This window comes from Mus caroli, unplaced genomic scaffold, assembly GCF_978045245.1.
Source record: "Mus caroli unplaced genomic scaffold, Mus_caroli_1 scaffold_6, whole genome shotgun sequence".
Lineage (NCBI taxonomy): Eukaryota > Metazoa > Chordata > Mammalia > Rodentia > Muridae > Mus > Mus caroli.
The window spans coordinates 52,404,688-52,423,800 of NW_028227261.1; the positions used below are offsets into that span (position 1 = coordinate 52,404,688).

General features: G+C 42.4%; 2 protein-coding genes across 9 annotated transcripts in view; one reads left to right on the forward strand and one right to left on the reverse strand.

The window, feature by feature from the left end:
• Slc35d1 (solute carrier family 35 member D1) overlaps positions 1 to 4,289 on the forward strand; it is a 44,687-nt gene extending 40,398 nt beyond the window's left edge. The window contains exon 12 of the mRNA XM_021160645.3: positions 1,078 to 4,289. Coding sequence (XP_021016304.1) covers positions 1,078 to 1,186 — 109 coding nt within the window. The 3' untranslated portion in view covers positions 1,187 to 4,289. The remainder of the gene's footprint in view (positions 1 to 1,077) is intronic.
• A 5,409-nt stretch (positions 4,290 to 9,698) lies between these two features.
• Mier1 (MIER1 transcriptional regulator) overlaps positions 9,699 to 19,113 on the reverse strand; it is a 51,584-nt gene continuing 42,169 nt past the window's right edge. For all 8 annotated transcript variants that reach the window (XM_029475699.2, XM_029475705.2, XM_029475700.2 and 5 more), the window contains 2 exons: positions 15,736 to 15,875; positions 9,699 to 13,063 (listed from right to left, as the gene is read on the reverse strand). In XM_029475699.2, coding sequence (XP_029331559.1) covers positions 12,735 to 13,063; positions 15,736 to 15,875 — 469 coding nt within the window. In that variant the 3' untranslated portion in view covers positions 9,699 to 12,734. The remainder of the gene's footprint in view (positions 13,064 to 15,735; positions 15,876 to 19,113) is intronic.

Consider the following 19,113-nt stretch of genomic DNA (forward strand, 5'->3'; position numbering starts at 1 on the left):
ATGCCATGGGAGCAGCCAGAGGCCCTGGCTGCGAGTGGGTGCTAGAGGGTGGTAAGCTCATTACCCCAGAGTGCAAGCTCATGTGTAGGGGACCCTGTGGAGGCCAAAGAATAAGGCTTACAGCCAGGGAGCGGTGGTGCAATTGCAGTGGGGGCCGGGGGCAGCAGCTGCTGCAACGGAGACTCCATTCCCTCTTCTGTGCATCCCTCGCAGGGATGGAGCACCTTGGAGGAATAGCAGAACAGCAGGAGAGTCCTACTAGTAAGGATAGACTAGCGGAAGCTTTGGAGCATGGATGGAGGCCTCAGAGAGTGGGCAGTGGTATACTCGCTCTTGGTATACACTAGCGTTCCTTCCTCACAGGATCCTGAGGTGGATTTCTCACCCTTCTGCAGCTGGCCTAGAGCTGGGACATCAAAGCCCAGGGGAACCACAAAGGGTTTTAAGTGAGCAACATGTTGAGGAGTCTTGTGGTCAGGCCAAAGATGGGGGTCAGATCCAAGGCAAGAACAACTTTCCCTTAAGGGGAAAGTCCAGCCCAGGCAGACTGCTGGTTGGAGACCCAGTGGAATGAGACTTGCAGTCTCTCAGCAGGGTGTCCAACAGGGATGGGAAAGCCTCCCAGAGAATGAAGGAGATCATTGTCTTCATGAGTGCAGGCTAGAGTGGCATGTAAGGCATGCCGACAGCCAACTGCGAGCCAAGGACTCAGGGGAGCGCTCTTCCCTAAGCTTGCCTCTAACTAGAAAGGAACCGCATGGCATCTTAGCAGTCAGGTATAACCACAGTCAGTGTTCTTGGGGTGTCTTCCAGACTTTTCTCCCTTCTGATTGAAATTGAGGTACACATTCATGTTTACTTAATTCATATAGAGATCACCAACATTTAATACTTTGTGTAGTTTTTGTCATTTAAGATGCCATTGCCCATTTTCCTTATCAGCAATCTAATGGATGTATAGTGCTCCATTCTGAGGACATGCCTAACTTTTCCCAGACTTTCCCTGGTACAAGTGTAAGGACTCATTCCTTCCTTCCTTCACTTTGCCCTCCCTCGTTATGGCTTTCTGTTTTGCAGTATTGCTGGAAGCCTGGTGTACTCTTACATCACTTTCACGGAAGAGCAGCTGAGCAAGCAGTCGGAGGCCAGTAACAAGCTGGACACGAAGGGGAAAGGAGCAGTGTGACCTCCGCAGCCTGGAAGACACTGGAGCCTCCTGATTGCGGGGAGTCAATGTTCCTTTGCAATTATACAACCCTGGGATTGACTGCTGCCTTTGAAAATTTATTGACTGTATGTTAACTATGTTTGAATTAATTTATATCAGACTGGAAAATGTACTGGGTGGGTTTTAATTTATTTTTTTCCTCTGACAGTGAAGCATCAGTATTTTGAAATCCTTTACTCTATAGCTTGCTATCCGGGTGGCCCTGGCAGTGTATACAATGTGTTCCAGCTAGAGCTGCCTTCCAGTGGGCTGTCTCTGGAAACTGGCTGGAAATGCAGCTGAGGATCTGAAACTTTCTTTCCTTCTCTTTCTTTCTTTCTTTCCTTCTTTCTTTCTTTCTTTCTTTCTTTCTTTCTTTCTTTCTTTCTTTCTTCCTTCCTTCCTTCCTTCCTTTCTTCCTTTCTTTCTTTCTTTTTTCTTCTTTCTTCTTCTTCTCCTTCTTCTTCTCCTCCTCCTCTTCCTCCTCCTTCTCCTTCTCTTCCTCCTTCTCCTTTTCTTCCTCCTCCTCCTCTTCCTTCTTCTTCCCTTTCTCCTTCTCTTCCTCCTCTTTCTCCTTCTTTCTCCTGCTTCTTTCTCTTCCTCTTCCTCCTCTTCTATTTTGTTCTTCCTTCCATTTCCTTCCCCCACCTTTATTATTGCACTGTCTTCATAGTTTCACATTTGCAAAAGGTGGCAGCTTTGGCACTGAAAGCCCTGAGAAGTGTTTTGATTTCCTACACTGTGGGGTGAGCAGAGTGTGCCTTGGAATGTCTGCTTCCTCTTTGTTCGGCTGGAGACAAGCAAGGGGTGGAAGAAGCCAGTCATTCACTCACTCATTCAGCTGTAGGGCATTGAAAGTCCTCGCAGGCACTGTGCTGAGTGCTGGAATACAGAGATCCATTGGTAATGGTCCTGCTCTAGACTGAATGTAAGATGAAAAACGTGGTTCTCTGTCCAACTGGAAAAATCTGGAACTGTGCACGGGTTACTTCAGTTCTTTGGAACTGCAGGTCTATGAGATTAGAAGCCCCTGCTCTGCCTACTCCACAGCCATGAGTCCAGAGCTCACAAGAGACTGAACAGCTATATTTTGTACACCAGCATAGCAGCAGCTCAGCCTAACCCTTCTCTTAAAGGGACAATCAAGGCAGCTGCCACCCCATCCCCATGCCTTCATCATGTGGATGTAGTTGCTACTCTTTGTATCCCTGTTTGCAGGTCCTCATTTCCACACAAGAGCCTACATTTCTGAACTGATTGGTGTGAGGGACGAGCTAGGTGGGTGTCTTTCCATGATTGGGACTTGGTCTTTTTTTGGAAGGATCTAAGTCCCTCTCCCTGAAGTGATGTGAGGTCAGCTCTCACCTACAGACACTTCTACCTGATGAGCATCTCGGAATGGATATATCTTCTTTCCTCATTCTGAGAGAGCCTGTGTGAGTAGACATTGACTGAACTGCCTTAGGGCGGAGTGATTGCCAGAGCATGGCTCTGAAGAATCGCTGGCTTTGGAGGGGCTTGCTTGAGCCAGCATGATTGCTAGGGAAGGGGCTTGCTTCTGCTTCCTTGGTGCTTAGCTGACTGCAGGTCTGGAGCTTGTATTTTTTGTGTCTCAGTGAGGAATAGAAGAGTTTTGATTTTCCCCCCTTTATTTGAAATTATTCATCTGTAGGCTCTATCTTGCATATACATTTTGTAAGAAAGACATATGTAAATTTTCTGTGATCTTGTATCAGAAATATGTGGGAGGTTTTGGTCAGTAATGCCAAGGCAGGCTTTCCATGGAGTGTTAGTGGGTCACAGGGCCACTGAGGGCTTTAGGTCTGGCCTTTGCTTTCCATACTGGGGGCTCTTAGTGAGTAAAGATGTATGACCAGCACATTGTTAACCACATGGACAGATAGAGGGGGCAGAGCCTGGAACTCTCAAGTGTAGTCTTCAGCCAGAGTCGGACCTTAGTTGAAAGGACACAAATGAAAGAAGAAGAAAAAAAAGAAAAGAAAGGAAAAGAAAAGAAAAATTCAGCGATTTGTAAGTAAGATCTACCTGCACTGATTTTAGGCCCACCCCAAAAGAACAAGGCTTCCATTCAGAGGCCATGGTCCTCATATTTTCTTCTAGCTCAGATGAGCCACACAGCTCTTAGAACTGTCTTCTCCGAGTCCTTCTCTGGCAATGATGCTCTTTCTTCCCACGTCTGTGCCATGCTGCTTTCTCCCACAGGCTATAATGGAATTTTCCTTCCCTGGGGAAAAAATACTGAGAATGAGTGCAGTGCCCAGTGCACACAGTGCCCACTGAATAAGGAACCCAGTGCATACGGCGCTCAGCAGACACAGGTCTGTCATCCTTCCTTCAGTGCCAGCAGCATAGGGCACCATGTTTTCCAAGACTCATGAAACTGCTTCTTGCCTTCAGATGCTTAGGCAACAGACTCTGTCCCTTATCTTTTTGAAAATACAAAACAAAAATAGTCTCTGTATAATTATAGCCACTGTTATTCTGCTTTTTAAAAAGAGAATTATTTTCATATTATGGTGGCAAATATGAAAAAGGGAAATCTGTTTTCTGTCTCAGTGGGAGTCAGTTGCATTTCAGTATGGTAGCTCAGTGAAGACACTGCTGTCACCCTGAGGTAGCTCCCAGGCCTTCCTCTCTCATCTCAGAGCGAAACACTGGATTCAGCCTCTTTGTCACCATCACTTTTCTAGGCCTGCCTTCTGCTCCTGCTGTTCACAGTTCACCTGTAGGATGAGGAGACTCTCTAGTGTCTTGTTTTTTAACTTTTACGTTAGATATATTTTTTAAAAAGAAATCTACTGGTTAGATTTTATCTTCTCACAGAATGTTTTTAGAGATTATTTTGTTCACAGATGTTTCCTTTCTCATCCTGACGAGCGACCTTTGCCTACAGGTGTTCGCCTCTCACACGTCTTTTCAATATAGACTCTATTTACCAATTTCCTTAGTGTTTTTAAGAGGTACTGAGCATTGAGGTATGTAAATCAGGTGACATAAACATGGAAAATGATGTGCCTAACTATTTTTTTAATGATGTCAAATAAATACTTTTTCTGGAAAATGTGTGTTAGAATTCCTTCCTCCTGTGCCGTGAGCATTGAGAGATAGGGATCTGCTCACTTAGAAGGTGACATGCAGGAGCCCACAGTCCAGGGGTGGGGACACCACTCAATATTAGTGCTTTGCAAACCTGCCATAGAACCTGCGACTACGTAGGCTGTGTCTTTGACGTGCCCATGATGAGCCTCGAGGAGAGAAGTGCTACTCTCTTTTTAGGATGTTTGACTAGCTCAACAAGCATTCTCTGGCTAAGTAGCTGTACTGGGTGATAACCCCCAATAGTAGGCACTCAACTGAGACAGGAGTACAAGAAAGCATGTTAGAGACTGGAATACATTAACGTATTTTTTTAAGAAGTTACCAAGTATGCAGCGCAGAGTATGTCCACCTTGCTGTGCACTGGCCTTCCATCACTAAACTGATGCTATAGGCATTGGCCAGAAGCCTCTGTTTCCCTGTCCTCCTGTCCCTGATGGTTGCAGTTCTTTGTTTCTATGGGTTTGACTACAAGTGGGATTGTGCGGTATGTCTTTTGGGGACTGGTGTAATTCATGTAGCATGTCCCCAGGGTTCCTCTCTGGACTAAAGCCTGTGCTGCTCTGGTGTGTACACAGCACAGCTCATTGATGGACACATGGGTGGCTTTGGTTCATGTTCTGTGAGCATGGTTCTGCATGTTTTGTCAAGACTCTATTTTCGGTCATTTTGGATAAGGAAAAACTTCATTGAAGGATTTTATATTTACTCTGTGTGTGTGTGTGTGTGTGTGTGTGTGTGTGTGCGTGTGCATAGCTCAGATGAAGAGGAAGCACTGAGGACATGTGAGGCTCTTGATACTCAGTTTCATCACACACAAAGGGTACACGCATCCTGTCTTCAATCATACTTAAGCTTTTTGAAGGCATCGATATTTTGGTCTTTTTAGTTCCTAGCCCATGCTGGCCACACTATAGGTGTACAATAAATAAATAGGGATCAATTTTTAGTTTAAAAATTTTTAAATTTTTTGTATATGTTTTGGAAAGGCAACACCAGCTGCAGTATTTGCATAGATCTCAGGTGACAAATCCCAGAGTCTGTGGGAGGTAGTGGTGGATGCAGTCAGTACAATTGTAACCTAGTGATAGGACTGTGGTCACCCTGCTAAAATCGATTGAAAAAAGCCAACTGCCAGGCTGACATGGCCTGATAGCCACCAGAGGGACTAAACTAGCCACGCTACCCCAGGCAGATTGCCCTGCAGCTTACTTAGTAGGGGGGTGGTGCTCTGGAGGGCCAGACAGGACTTCAGAGGACAAACTGAGAAAGCCATTGTACACATGAGATCTAATGAAGTGAAGCCAGGGTGAAGGCACAGACGGAAGAAAGGATGACCTAACAGATGATGATGAAGGCTGCTTTAAAAGTTATGAAGCTAGGGGACTGGAGAGATGGTTTGGTAGTTTACCAGCACTATTTGCTCTTCCAGAAGACCCAGGTTCAATTCCCAGCACCCACATGACAGCTAACAACTGTCTGTAACTCCAGTTCCAGGGGATGGAATACTCTCACAGGCACACGAACCATATAGCCCAAACATATTCACATTTTTAAAAAATGCCAATAGCCCTAAGCTGCTTGATGTATGGCTGCAGAGACCTGGACAAGGTCCTATTTTTACATGGTTTTCCCCTCTATAAAAGACAGGGCAGCATATAAGGTCCTAGGAGGTCACATCTGGACTGCAGTAGCCTCTTCTTGCCCAGCACTTATTGTTTTGGTGGCCTGCCTGCTACCTCCATAGAAGAACCAGAGTGCATGTCAAAGCACACCTGCTAGGTGTTTTAATTTCCTTTAGAAAATAAGGACAGTTAGGACTAAATGTCAGGTGTCAGCAAAAATTTAGAGTCAACTACAAATCTCTTAAGTCTGAAATCCACTGGGCTCTGAGAATCTTTCATTCATTATTATTATTTATTATTATTGTTATTATTTTGAGTTGCCAAACTCATTTGGCAACAAAATCTACCCTGAAATGTGTTAACCTACAGGAGTACTTTGATGTGGCTCTAAATGTTTTGTATATGGGTTGTTTTTACAAATGTGATCTCCGTATTTTGAAAAACTATCTTCTTCCTGTCAGAAATGCTGGCTGGAGGATTTTAGGTAAGATTATAAACCTGTCCTTATCTGGTGCTCTCTAGGGACAAGAAGAGGGTTCCTTTATGATGGCATGTGTGCTCACAGCCTTGTGACATCAGTTCCTGTATACAGCACGCTTTATTGTACCTCGAGCCAGCTTAGGGGTTCTGCATATCACAAGATTACCCAAGTGTCCAGATCAAGACATCTTGAAACATGGCCATATTTGGATGGGGGAAAAAAGGTGTTATAACACAGCTGTCTTTGGAACAGAAGTCTAAATAAAATATGACTATTCCCTGGTACGAATGGAAATAAAGAATGAGGTATTGCTGAAGAGAAGGGAATCCAAGGCCAGGCTTTGAGTGGTTCTCTTAGAGGGCTGTTTGAAATGAATGTTGGTTGTCCGGTCCATCATTGGCTTGCTGAGCACATTAACATGGCTACCAGCTGGCTGGCTCAGAAGTGTTTCCCAAGATTCAAGGTACAGATGGGTCAACTCTTCAACACCACAAAATCCTATATCTCAGAAGGAAATGGACATTGCCATTGGAATACTGTTGTTTGTATTCAAGCCACAAATGCGTTCAGACCTTCTGCGGAGCCCATGTGACCTGGGCTGTGGAGGCATCCAAGTTCACGCCCTGTTAAATGTTTCTCCTCTCATACCTCCCTGCAGGCTGGGGAAGTTAAGATGTTTAGACATGGGAATGCGAAACAGAGTGCTCTGACAACTGGGATGCCATTGAGTAAAGGTTGTAAAAATCAATTTTCTTATGACCAGTGTCACCTTTTCACTCTGAGGCAATTCTGATAGAATTGAAGTTTCTTGGGGGGGGGGGGGGGAGAGGGGGCGGTACTTGCAGGATCATTAGAAAATTTGCACACATAGCCCAAGCACATTTACATTCTTTTTCTAAAATGCCAACAGCCATCTTTTTGTTTTGTTTTTTGATTTCGAGACAGGGTTTCTCTATGTAGTGCTGGCTGTCCTGGAACTCACTCTGTAGACCAGGCTGTGTGAGACCAAACCGTGGGAAACTAGGTCCTGCAGTTACTCTCACCCTAAAGATGTAGCTGACCCTTTGAAGGGAATTATGTCACCCCCTCCTTCATTGTCTCCACCTAGTGCCTGAGACTGCCAGCTTCACTCCCTCCTTCACTTGGCGCCTAGAACTGCTTAGATTAAGGCAGCCTCACCCTCCTCCATGTCTCCGTTTGGTGCCCGGGACTGTTTTCAGGGCCGACACTCCAAGATAAGCTACTAGAAGCCTGTAATCAGCATTCGCCCCAGATGTCCATCCCTTTCTCTGTATTTTATTATGTCGACCCCTCCCCATTTTCTCTATGTGCTTATAATCAGGCTCCTAGCCTTCATTAAACAGACCTTGACAACTCTTTGCTTGGTCTCGCTTCCCTTTCTCCGCTCATTTCTCTTTCAGGCCCTGGTCCTTCTTGACCCACGGAATAACTAAGTCCTGCTGGACGGGATAAGGCTGGCCTTGAACTCAGAAATCCGACTGCCTCTGCCTTCCAAGAGCTGGGATTAAAGGGATGCACCACCACTGCGAGCTAAATGAGGAAATCTTCACCATCAGTTTAGATTGAGAAAAATTAGAATATGGCTGTAGTTTACATAGCTTCAGTGTTCTGCACCAGATAATGTGTACATAGTGTATATATAGACAATTTATGGCTGGGTGATGATGGCCAGTACTCAGAAGAATGCAGAAACAGGCAGATCAGAAACTCAGAAATCCACCTGCCTCTGCCTCCCAAGTGCTGGGATTAAAGGCGTGGGTCACCATGCCTGCCCGGCTCAAATTACTTCTTAAAACAAAAATTTAAATACATCTTTATGTCACTTACCATGTCCTAGCATAGGAAGACCATCAGTTTGGATAATAAAATACATGACCTCAGAAGGCTAAGTTGGGTGGGTGATCCTGTATGAGTTCAAAAAATTCTAAGTGACCAGAATTACGAGGCATAAAGAAAAAAAGAAAATCAAGATTAAAATCTGAAAAATCATTCTTCCAGTGTGCTGGGTGACACTTGGGAAAGTCATATGGCTGCTAATGGTGACCGTCAGTTAGACACACTCCAACTGTTGCTTATGAAAGTGAACCAACACTCAGATATCCCAAGTACCACTATGGGTTACCTACCAACAGAACAATAAATGTTGTGACGTTTTATTTTGCAAAATAAGTGGTATGAACTTCACTGAAAAAGAAAACTAATAATTTTTAATTATATAGTTCAGAGAATGAGGGTAATGGTGATCTTCAGAGGAAAGCCTCTCTGGGGAGATAAGAAAAAAAGATATAGCCCCTTTCCCAGGTACAGATGACAGCCTCCCTTAAGCCTGAAGCAGGCTCAACCAGAACTTGACCTTGCTGACTCTAAGGAGATTATCTAGGGTGGAGCCTTCCTCCCTAGATCACTCTAGTTCCATCACTGCTGCTGTTCCTCTTCAAGATACTGCTACCTGTTGAGAGGCCCCCTGAGCTATTCTGGAGACTGTTCCAGGCTCCAAGGATGAATTGGCGGGAATGGACTGTCCCCCTTTTATAAAGCTTGTCCGCCATTAAAAATTTGAACCCTGCCAGGCGTGGTGGCGCACGCCTTTAATCCCAGCACTCGGGAGACAGAGGCAGGCGGATTTCTGAGTTCGAGGCCAGCCTGGTCTACAGAGTGAGTTCCAGGACAGCCAGGGCTATACAGAGAAACCCTGTCTCGAAAAACAAAACAAAAAAAACAACAACAACAAAAAAATTGAACCTTGAGCAGACTAGTTGTCTTGGTTACATTTTTTTCTCAACCCGTCTAGGCTCCCTCTTTTCTTCCAGATTCCAAGATGCCTTCCAGGCTCGAACCTGACAGGTGAGCCACTGGCCGGCCCCAACATGGTGGTATGTTCTTTAATTCTATCACTTGAAACAAGCTCAAAGGAAGTTTGGGCTGCATGTCTAGGTGTACCATCCCAGCATTTGGGAGACAGATCTCTTGAGTTTGTGGCCAGCCTGGTCTATGTAGTGTGCTCCAGTTCACTCAGAGCTACATAAGAGACCAAACCAACAAAACACAAACTCCCCCCCCCCATTATTAAAAAAGACAGAAAACAATCCAATGTCAGGTAACTAAGCCCAAGAACCACAGAAAAGCCGGTGATTGCACTGTTCACGGGCATGGAGACACAGGGGTAGTACAACCTTCACTGTGTGTTCCCAGCAGCACAGTTTAAACACTGAAATTAAAACTGTGAAATAACTAGACACCACACAAGTATGTTTACAAAAATATTTTAATGAGCATATCAGAATGGCAGAAGGAAATGAGAGAAAGGACATATTTTACAGTGCAAATTATTATGCAGAAACTTAAAAACATCTGATTCATAATTTTGAATGCCTACTTAAATTACTTCAAATACATTTTAAAGCTCAACAGATCTGAGTTGAACTGAGTTACAGATTCTGAACCTTATTGAGAACATAAACATTGTGTTTCAAATGAAAATGACAGTGCTTGGCTAGGACTAACTACCAACAGAGACATTTCTGTTTGAGGCAGCATCCCGGATATCACTCAGGCTTGCCTCAAACTCACTATGTAGGTGAGGATGGCCTTGAACTTCTGATTCTCCTGCCTCCACCTCCCAAGTGCTTAGGATGACAGGCATGTGCCACCACACCCAGTTTATGTACTGGGCATGGAACCCAGGCTTCATATGCATGTTGGGCAAAACAGTCAAGCTACTGAGCTACATCCCTACTCATGAAGGCTTATTTTCTCATCTCAATTACTTAAGTGCTCAAGAGTTATGAAATATACTAAACCTTAAACAAATTACTCATGATATTGCCAAGTTGTTTAAAAGTGCAATGACTTAAGTTTCAGTGGCTGCATTTTTGAACAAAGGGTGAAATACCTGTACAAACACAGAACAATGTAGTTTGCAAAAGCTGAGCATCATGTATTAGAGAAATGTTTCATTATGCATACTTTAAAAAGAAAAGTAAGATTTATGAACACATATACACCTGGCACATTTCCCAACATGCTTGAAAAATTCCTTAAAAAGTTCCTGTAACAATAGTTTCAAGAACTCTAGGAAATTGGCCAGCAGATGTAGCCTTTAAAAGGTGGGCTGACACCTCTAATAGTGTAATGATTAAAAAGCATCACTGCTTTTTAAAAAACATTCCTAGAGACCATCTGTGACAAAGAGCTAGAACGGTTTGGACTCATTTAATAAAACCTGCTTTAGAAAACAGATTGTTGCTGGGTGTGGTGGGAAACACCTCCAATCTCAGCATTAGAGGGCTGAGGTAGGAGGATTGTTAAGTTCCAGGCCAGCCTGGGCTACACAGTGAGACTCTGTTTTGTTTTTTGTTTTGTTTTTTTTTTTTTTTTAAAAAAAGGAAAAAAGAAAGGTAACAGAAATGGGTGGGGGTGGGAAGGAAGACAGAGGCTATGATCCATCTGCTAAAGCTACTAGACCTACTGCCATTCTGGATAAATTAATGGTTTTTCAATAAAACAAACAAACAAACAAAATCCTCTCATGCTTCTTAGCACTTCCATCTGAAACTGACTTACTGGAATATTTCTGCAAAAACAGTAAATGCTTATTATATGATGTATTGTCAAAGTGGCTTCCAATACTGATTGAGGGAAGGAAAAGGTTGCTCCCATTGGTCAAGGGAAGCAGTCTGCACAAATCTAAGAACACTCTGAGGGAGAGGCCTGGGCGACCATTCTCACTGCAAGCCTTTACCCAACCTGCAGCAGACAACTGAGCCTGTGAAAGGAGCACAGATCTGCCTCTGAAAGCATTGGCTCTTGAACTGACGGCTGAGATCAAACTGAAAGCAGCATTTGGGGATGTGCCTGTGTGAGAAAAGATAGTTAATGACCATTTGCTAAAAAACAGTCTGGAGATAGATTGCTCTATCAGCTGTAAAAAACTACATTTTTTAAGAAGAATTTTGCACTAAAAATAAAATGGCACCCATCCATACAAGGCTAGTGCAGATAACCCTTTTTAAGAATCACACAGAACAATGATTACTTTGTATGTGTTTCATTTTGGAAAAACTATCAAATCTGACAAACTGGATTACAACTGGAAAAATCTGAAAATTCTTAAAACCATTATTTTCTCATAAAAATGAATATTGCTACCTGTCAACAGTTACTCCTTGTATGTGGCAATACTGCAACATCTCCTGGCCTTCCCTTTCTGTTGACTTAGTGGAAACGATGAGAAATCTTATAGGGCACATGAGAGCAACTGAACAGGATTCTATGCAGCATGATACATCTACGCACTTAAGCTGATGGTAAGGTTTTGTTTTGTTTCAAAATTAATTTATAAAATTATAGCAAATGCAAACAAGCTTGTAATCTGAGTATCATGCTGAAATGTAGACATCCCAAATTATTTGTCAGTAAGTAGAAGTTTGAAAATAACGCGTGTTCATAATTCTTTATGAATGCTTTTACCACCTGGATAAGAAACATGACTTGGTTAACTACACACACACTTAAAAAGTCATTAGAAAAATCTTAGCAAAATAAAATGAAAGCTGACAGACTCAGAATATCAGTTCCTCTCATAAAAGTTTACCAACTGTACAAGTTAAGAAAATTATACAAGCTTTTTGTATTAAGAAAAGACAGCTCAGTCAAGACATATGTACTGTAAAAATCTTTCAAAGGCTACAGAGAATCTGGAAAAATACAGAATGTATTTCTTAAGCCCAGATAAGAATATGGAAAGACATCATTGATGTCAACAATTTTACAAATACAAACCTGACTTGGTTTATTTTTAAACTTCTACATATAAAAATCATGCTAGCATAACCTTCAGGATTCATGAGGGTTTCCTTAGTAATGATGTTCAATTTGTATGGAGAAAAAAATGTCTGTTGTAAAGACATTTCTAGATAATAAAAAAATTGGTGTTGAGCAGAAACACAAACTTTTTTCCTTCCTCATAAAGAATAAGGAAAGATTACCTTTTAATCAAATATATGATTTGGTTTTCAAAGGAGAAGGTGCAGTTAAGTCTTTGGGTCATTCAAATTTACCAATGTTTTTATATCCTTAAAGAGGGCTTCAAAAATTTGAAGTAAAAGAACTTGTAAAAGGTAGAATTATGAATCCCATTTCTTAAAAGTTAGGACTTAATTCAAATTTCAAGAGTTAACCAACTGCTTTAAGGAAATCAGCTTTCTAAAGGTCACCCCCCCCAACCCTGAAAATTGTAGTCAAACCAGACTTTACTGCAAAGAAAGTGAAACAGGCCTAAGAGTTAGTCATCTGTGTTTCCATGTTCCTCAAACTTCCCATGGGAGACTGCTTCCTGGAAAAACTCAGATGAGCCCGGACTTTCTTTCCCACTGCTGTTTATCCGCCGCCTTTTGGCAGGTCTCTCGTTTTTTTCATCAAAATCATTTTCATTTCTTGCAGTCATATGGGCAAGTTTTGGGTCAGTGGTCAGGTTATTTGCTTCATAACCATTAGTGTCCATATCTGTAAGAAGTGGTTTCTTATTTCCACCTGTTGGTCCATTAACATGTAACCCTTCAACTTTTACTTCTTCTTTGTTTAGTATTTCTCCTGGTCCATTAGATGACACACCTACATTTGGAGAGAGATAAATGAAACTTAATACAAAAAGCTAAACTTGTCAACTCTTCTGAAATATCTGTTACAATACACATTTCCAACAAGGAACAAGGAAAGCACCAAATCTGAGTGCACTCATTCGTGGTGTGGCCATGGCTTACCAGCAGACATAGCAAGGTCTCCATCAGCTGCACTGCAGCTTCCTTACACAGCAGGAGACCCAAACCAAGTGCATGTTACACAGCTGATGTGAAGATCAACTAAAACAATGGATTTTACCCTGGCATATATTATAAAAGTGTACTAAGAGGCTGGAGCAATGGCTCAGTGGCTAAGAACACTTAACGTTCCTAGAGGAAGACCTGGGTTCAGTTTCGAGAATCCATAGGGAGGTTTACAAGCACCTGTATGTAACTCTAACCCCACATGGTGGCTCACAACCACCTATAACTCTCACCTCAGGAGATCTAACACCTTCTCCCAGCCTTCTCAGGTCACACAGTCTGTCTCTCCTCCCTCCCCCCACCCCCCACCCCCCGTCTCACACACACACACACACACACACACACACACACACACACACCACCCATACACACAAGTACTACTATGTAAGAATATACTAACATTGTTTCTACAGGAGGTGGGATCTGAGGCTGAAGCCATTCTGGATCGTATGCATCAAGAACCTTAACCATCTACAATAGGTAAAAAAAGTAAAATTATTCTAATTAAATAAAGTAGCAGAAAGATCACATTAGAGCTGACTACGGCACTAGAGATAATCAAACCATTCATTCATATGAGCACTCTATTTGCATATATGTCTGCATGACAGAAGAGAATGTCAGATCCCATTATTAGGTTGTAAGCTACCATGTGGTTTCTGGGGAATTGAACTGAGGACCTCTGGAAGAGCAACTAGTGCTGTTAATCACTGAGCCATCTCTCTAGCCCAAGATATTTAAATCTAAATTATGTAACAAATATTCAACATACAGGATGATTCTCAAAGATTATATTTTGGTCAAAGAAAATGCTCAATTATTCTCAGCTTTAAGATGTATCCAACTCTTTTTTTTTCGTCCTTTTATTTTTCAAGACAGGGTTTCTCTGTGTAGCCCTGGCTGTCCTGGAACTCACTCTGTAGACCAGGCTGGCCTCAAACTCAGAAATCCACCTGCCTCTGCCTCCCGAGTGCTGGGATTAAAGGCGTGCGCCACCACGCCCCGCTGTATCCAACTCTTGAATGCACATAGGAACTATGCATCATGTAACACTAAAGAAAAAATTCTGTGCTAGCTAGTCTAAAAAACTACATTAAACTGATTAAGGACAAAGAACTGTAATACTATTTTGGTGCATTAACTGAAAGGGAAATAAAGCTAAAAAAAATTGAGTATATATATTAAAAAAAAATTAAGCTATGAAGTTCTACTCTTTCTTTGAAAAACCTGAAAATTTGAATTATATTTACCTGATCTCTTCTGAGCTAAATAGCATTTTTTCAGTCATTTATGAAAATTATCTTACTTTAACAGTGTTTTCTCTACAAACAGCTGAAAGAGGAAAGAATTTCCTTGGTGTTAAGATGTTAAAACAAAAGAACCAAGAATTTGAACTCCCTGAGCATCTACCTCAGTTCCGAGCTCCAGCCACACTGCATCTTACATTGTTATAAACAAAGGCACAGCTGACAGCAGAGCAGCAGTCTAACAAGCAGTCTCTGACCTGCATGGCGCCGAGACCACCCACATTCTGTGTGTCCAGCTTGTTCTTTTTCTTGGGAGGGGAATTTTTGGGAGGAATTGTGACAGAGTTTCATTCATGTGTCAGAGGGCCAGCCTGGAGCTAACTATGTAGACCAGGCTAATCTCAGAGAGATCTCCTGTCTGGTTTGTTCTTAGAGAGAGAGAAGTACAGGAAAGGACCATGGAATGCACTGTGTAATGAATATGCCACCACGGGGAGTGTGGGGTCAAAGCTTTGGCAGTTTCTAGTCCATCTTCTCCATGGCTCTCCCCTGTTTCAGTTCTTAACTCCAGTTTCCTCCTTATGAAGATGCTGCACAATCAGGCTCGCTATTTTCTGCTCAATAATATTCTTACTTGGGAAAGTTAAAGTAGAAATCAAAACAATTCTGAGAACAGCTCTTATAGATGGTCCTTCACATACTCTGAAGAGCACTGTCTTGGTTTGTGCATGTGTGTGTGCTGTGAGTGTATGTGTGGTGTGTGACATATGTGCATGTGATAAAGAGAATAAACGTTTCTGCAGAACACCCATGCCCAGGCTGACAGCTGCTTTACATCTGTTCACTGTTCAGGTTACGATGCAAAGTCAAACATTCAAAAAGTAGTTATTACCTACACTTTGTCATTAAAGCCCATGTTACAATTTCTCAAACCAGTGGAGAAAGAAACATGTTTCTGATGAAAGCAGAGGGCTCAAGCCTAGGCATTATCCCACGTAGCTGGGATCAGAGAAGAGATGCTACTTAACGGGAATTTCCCTGTGTAGCTTGGGTCATACATTTCATTTTGAGGTGCCACTAAGAACTCTTTCCAATGACTCCACGGTGTCATCGGATGTGTGTTGTTTCTTATTAGTTAGTTTACAGTGCATTCTTTGAGTCATTCCAAGTGTCCTTTACAGTGTAGAACTGGGTGCATCTCCAAGCGGCTTACCGTTCTGATTACTGCTGCTGACAGTGCCATCTTCTTTCTCTGACTGGCTGTTACTGCTATTTGAGGCCGTGGGAGGGGGGGATGGTGCTCGGCTAGAAGCAGCACTTTCACTTTCATCCAAAAGACGATCCATGTAATCCCTTCAAGTTAAATAATATGACAATTATTTCCTTAAAGAAAATGCTGAACATTAAAATTAATTGAAGTTAAATTTGCACGCCCGTTAACAAATCCATCCTGACTGCCACTTACATTCAAGTCAATGCCTCACAACTGTACCCGGATTTGAACACTTACTTTCAACTACACATTTATAGTGCTATGTATGAAGGTTCGAAGCTAACGAAAACATCAAGTCCACAGCAAGTTTCAAGACTTTAAGATGTGCAGAAAAGGGCTCAAAATGGCGGGACTGAAGCTGGAGTGTGTATAAGTACAGAGGTAAGGATGAGGGCACTGGGAGTACAAAATGATTTCTGAACAGAAGTAGACTGGGTTTTCAGATCCCCAGTGCAACTGGGCCCAACCCAGAGGAGCCATCCCTGCCTAGCCACTACACAGATCAGCGTGATCTCACTGCGATGGGCCTAGTCCTGGGCTGATTTATAACTTTATTACAATCACATTAGTTGAGGATCACACTGTGCTGGGGTGAAAAAATCCTGTCTGAAGGTAGTGATTTTTTAAAAAATAAAATGCAGATAAACCCATGTTTCCTATCCACACACAAGGTTATTGTACTGAACATGAAAGTGGCAGACAATGGCTTGTGGGCTGGCTGCCACTTCTGTACAGTCCAACTGAAACATGGTCATATACTTGTTACCCTCAAGACTGGGCGGCAGACATGCTGGATCCTTGCGGCTCACTAGGCAAGCCAGCCAGTCATGGCAAGCCTTGGGTACCAAGGGAAGACCCTGTTTAAAAAATCTTTGTGGGCAGTTCCTGAAAAGTAACACCAAAAGTTGCCATCTGGTCTCAATACACATACATGTGTGCGTACACAAGCCAAACATGTACCACAGAAACATATTATGACCAGAAACTAATAAACATAACAGTCTTGACATTATAAATGTAATGGCTTTTAGGATCTTCCAGCACTACATTGCTCTACACTGTCATTAAAAAACAACTGCAGAGTCAATCTGAAGCACACAGAAAGAGAAACAGGTAAGATGTGTATCACAGGAACAAAGCCTATGGGAGTGAACACTGGAGTTAAAAAGAAAATCCCAAAGGAAACTAGATAAAAAGACGTCAAAATTATGTTCAAACTTTGAATATGGCAATGATATTGTGAGAGATAGTCACATCATCTTTATTTTTATTAATGAAATCCCAAATGCTTAGGAAGAAAGTCAGGTCCCACATTTGAAGGAGTTAAGAGCACTGGCATTGAGGTAACTGGAGTTGTAAGTATTATTTGGAACAGCAAGCTCTCCAATGTGAATGCGGCTCTCCCTCCCTCCCTCCCTCCCTCCCTCCCTCCCCTGTAGTAGAACGAACTCTCAGAGGCTGTGGGCAGAAGGGCAAATGTGCTTCATTGTGGGGAACAATGGAAAGTGGCAAAAAAGAAAAACTTAACAAGGACTTTTAAGATAATGCACTTAGTCTAATGTGAACCTAATATAAGGAAAAGAAAATTCACAGGTTTTACTTTAAGGTAGTGGTTCTCAACCCGTGGGTCATCCCCACAACCAGGGGTCACCTAAGACCACCAGAAAACACAGATATTTACAACTCATAACAGTAGAAAATTACAGTTATGAAGTAGCAACAAAAATCCTTTTTTGTTTGGGGATGGCCATAACCTGAGGAACTGCAGTCAAGGATGGATGGCAGTATTAGGCCAGCTGAGAACCACTGTTTACAGCATTAACATATACTGTGTAACCACCTAAGAGACATCTACTAGCAGAAAATGCAAGCAAGCCAGAGATATTTCTCATAGAAAATAATAATTTCTATTCAAAACATGAATAATAATGTAAAGTCTGGTCTTTCTTTTCAATTTTTGTTATGTATTCTGTAAGATAGTGTCTTGCTATGTAGCCTTGACTGGCGTGAAACTGTACATCCCCGACTAGATTCACACTCATGGAAATCCTGCCATCTCAGCTGTCTGAATGCTGAGATTACAGGTGTGAGGTATCACACCTAGCTGGTTGTTGCTTCTTACAGAAGGTATAGTATACCTGTAAAGAAATACTGTGGTTCCTTTGCGGGGAAAGAATTTAAGACAGACAGGCAGGCAAGCAGGCAGGCAGAGGATAAGAAGCTCAAAGGAACAGAAATCAGTCCCTCAAACCCATGATTATTGCCTACACGAAAGACCAAACACATCTGTGACTTCATCCCACTCTTACATGGGACTGGTGTTAACTCACACCTTAGGAAAACAAAGTGTGGTTGACTTTACCTATGGTGTGTCCACCTATAAAAAAGTTCACCTAGGAGAAACTAACATGTTCAATACTTTCAAAGCTTTTCAGAAACTATGAAAGATTATCAGAGAAACAAAAATGCTTGGCACATCCCTGTCCACCCTGCTGCCCTGGACATCACAGAGCCAACTAAGCCAAGTCGTTAGCACATTCAGTCCTCTGCTAAGGCTTTCTGAAAAAGAAAACTAGATAAACCAGGACTCTGCAGTAGCATGGCAAATGTGCTTTGTTCTCATGTTGATGATGACAGTCAGCACTTGAAAACATTGTTTCTGAAATAGAGGAAGGAAGGAAGGAAGGGAGGGAGGGAGGGAGGGAGGGAGGGAGGGAGGGAGGGAGGGAGGGATACAGCTAGTCCTACATCTTTGTAGTACCACTGAGTAGCCCAGAAAAATAATAAATTTAGCAAGTGGTTAAACTGTTCATAAACTAAATGATCAAATTAAATTCATTAAAGTATTTGTAGAGTATTTATTATGCAGTGATAAAGTCTGTAGAGGTCCTTTATATGAAATTCAATTCTAATGATCACCAACTCTGAATAACTGGAGAACAGGAGAGGTAACATGCACTGTCTTTTGCCAAGGATGGATGCTATGCACTTATTCCCTTGCTGGGGAGCGATGCTGGAGAGCAGCCTAGGCAGGGTCTTCAGCACACTAGGCTGAGGTATTCCAATGCTGAGCCCCCACCTATGCTTTCTGAGTTTATTTTGCTTTGGGCTTTAGCATGTCTGATCTGAAGAAGCATTCAATCTATAAATGAACACAAAAAAGAAACAGTACGGCCCAGAGGTTTGAAAAATATAATCAAACATGCGACAAGCAAATGTGCATCAAGCACAAAGCATCTTTATTCGTGTACCCTGACCACATCGACTTACAGCCAGAATGGAGCTAAGAGGATTTCTTATGCTGGAGACTGTGGGTAG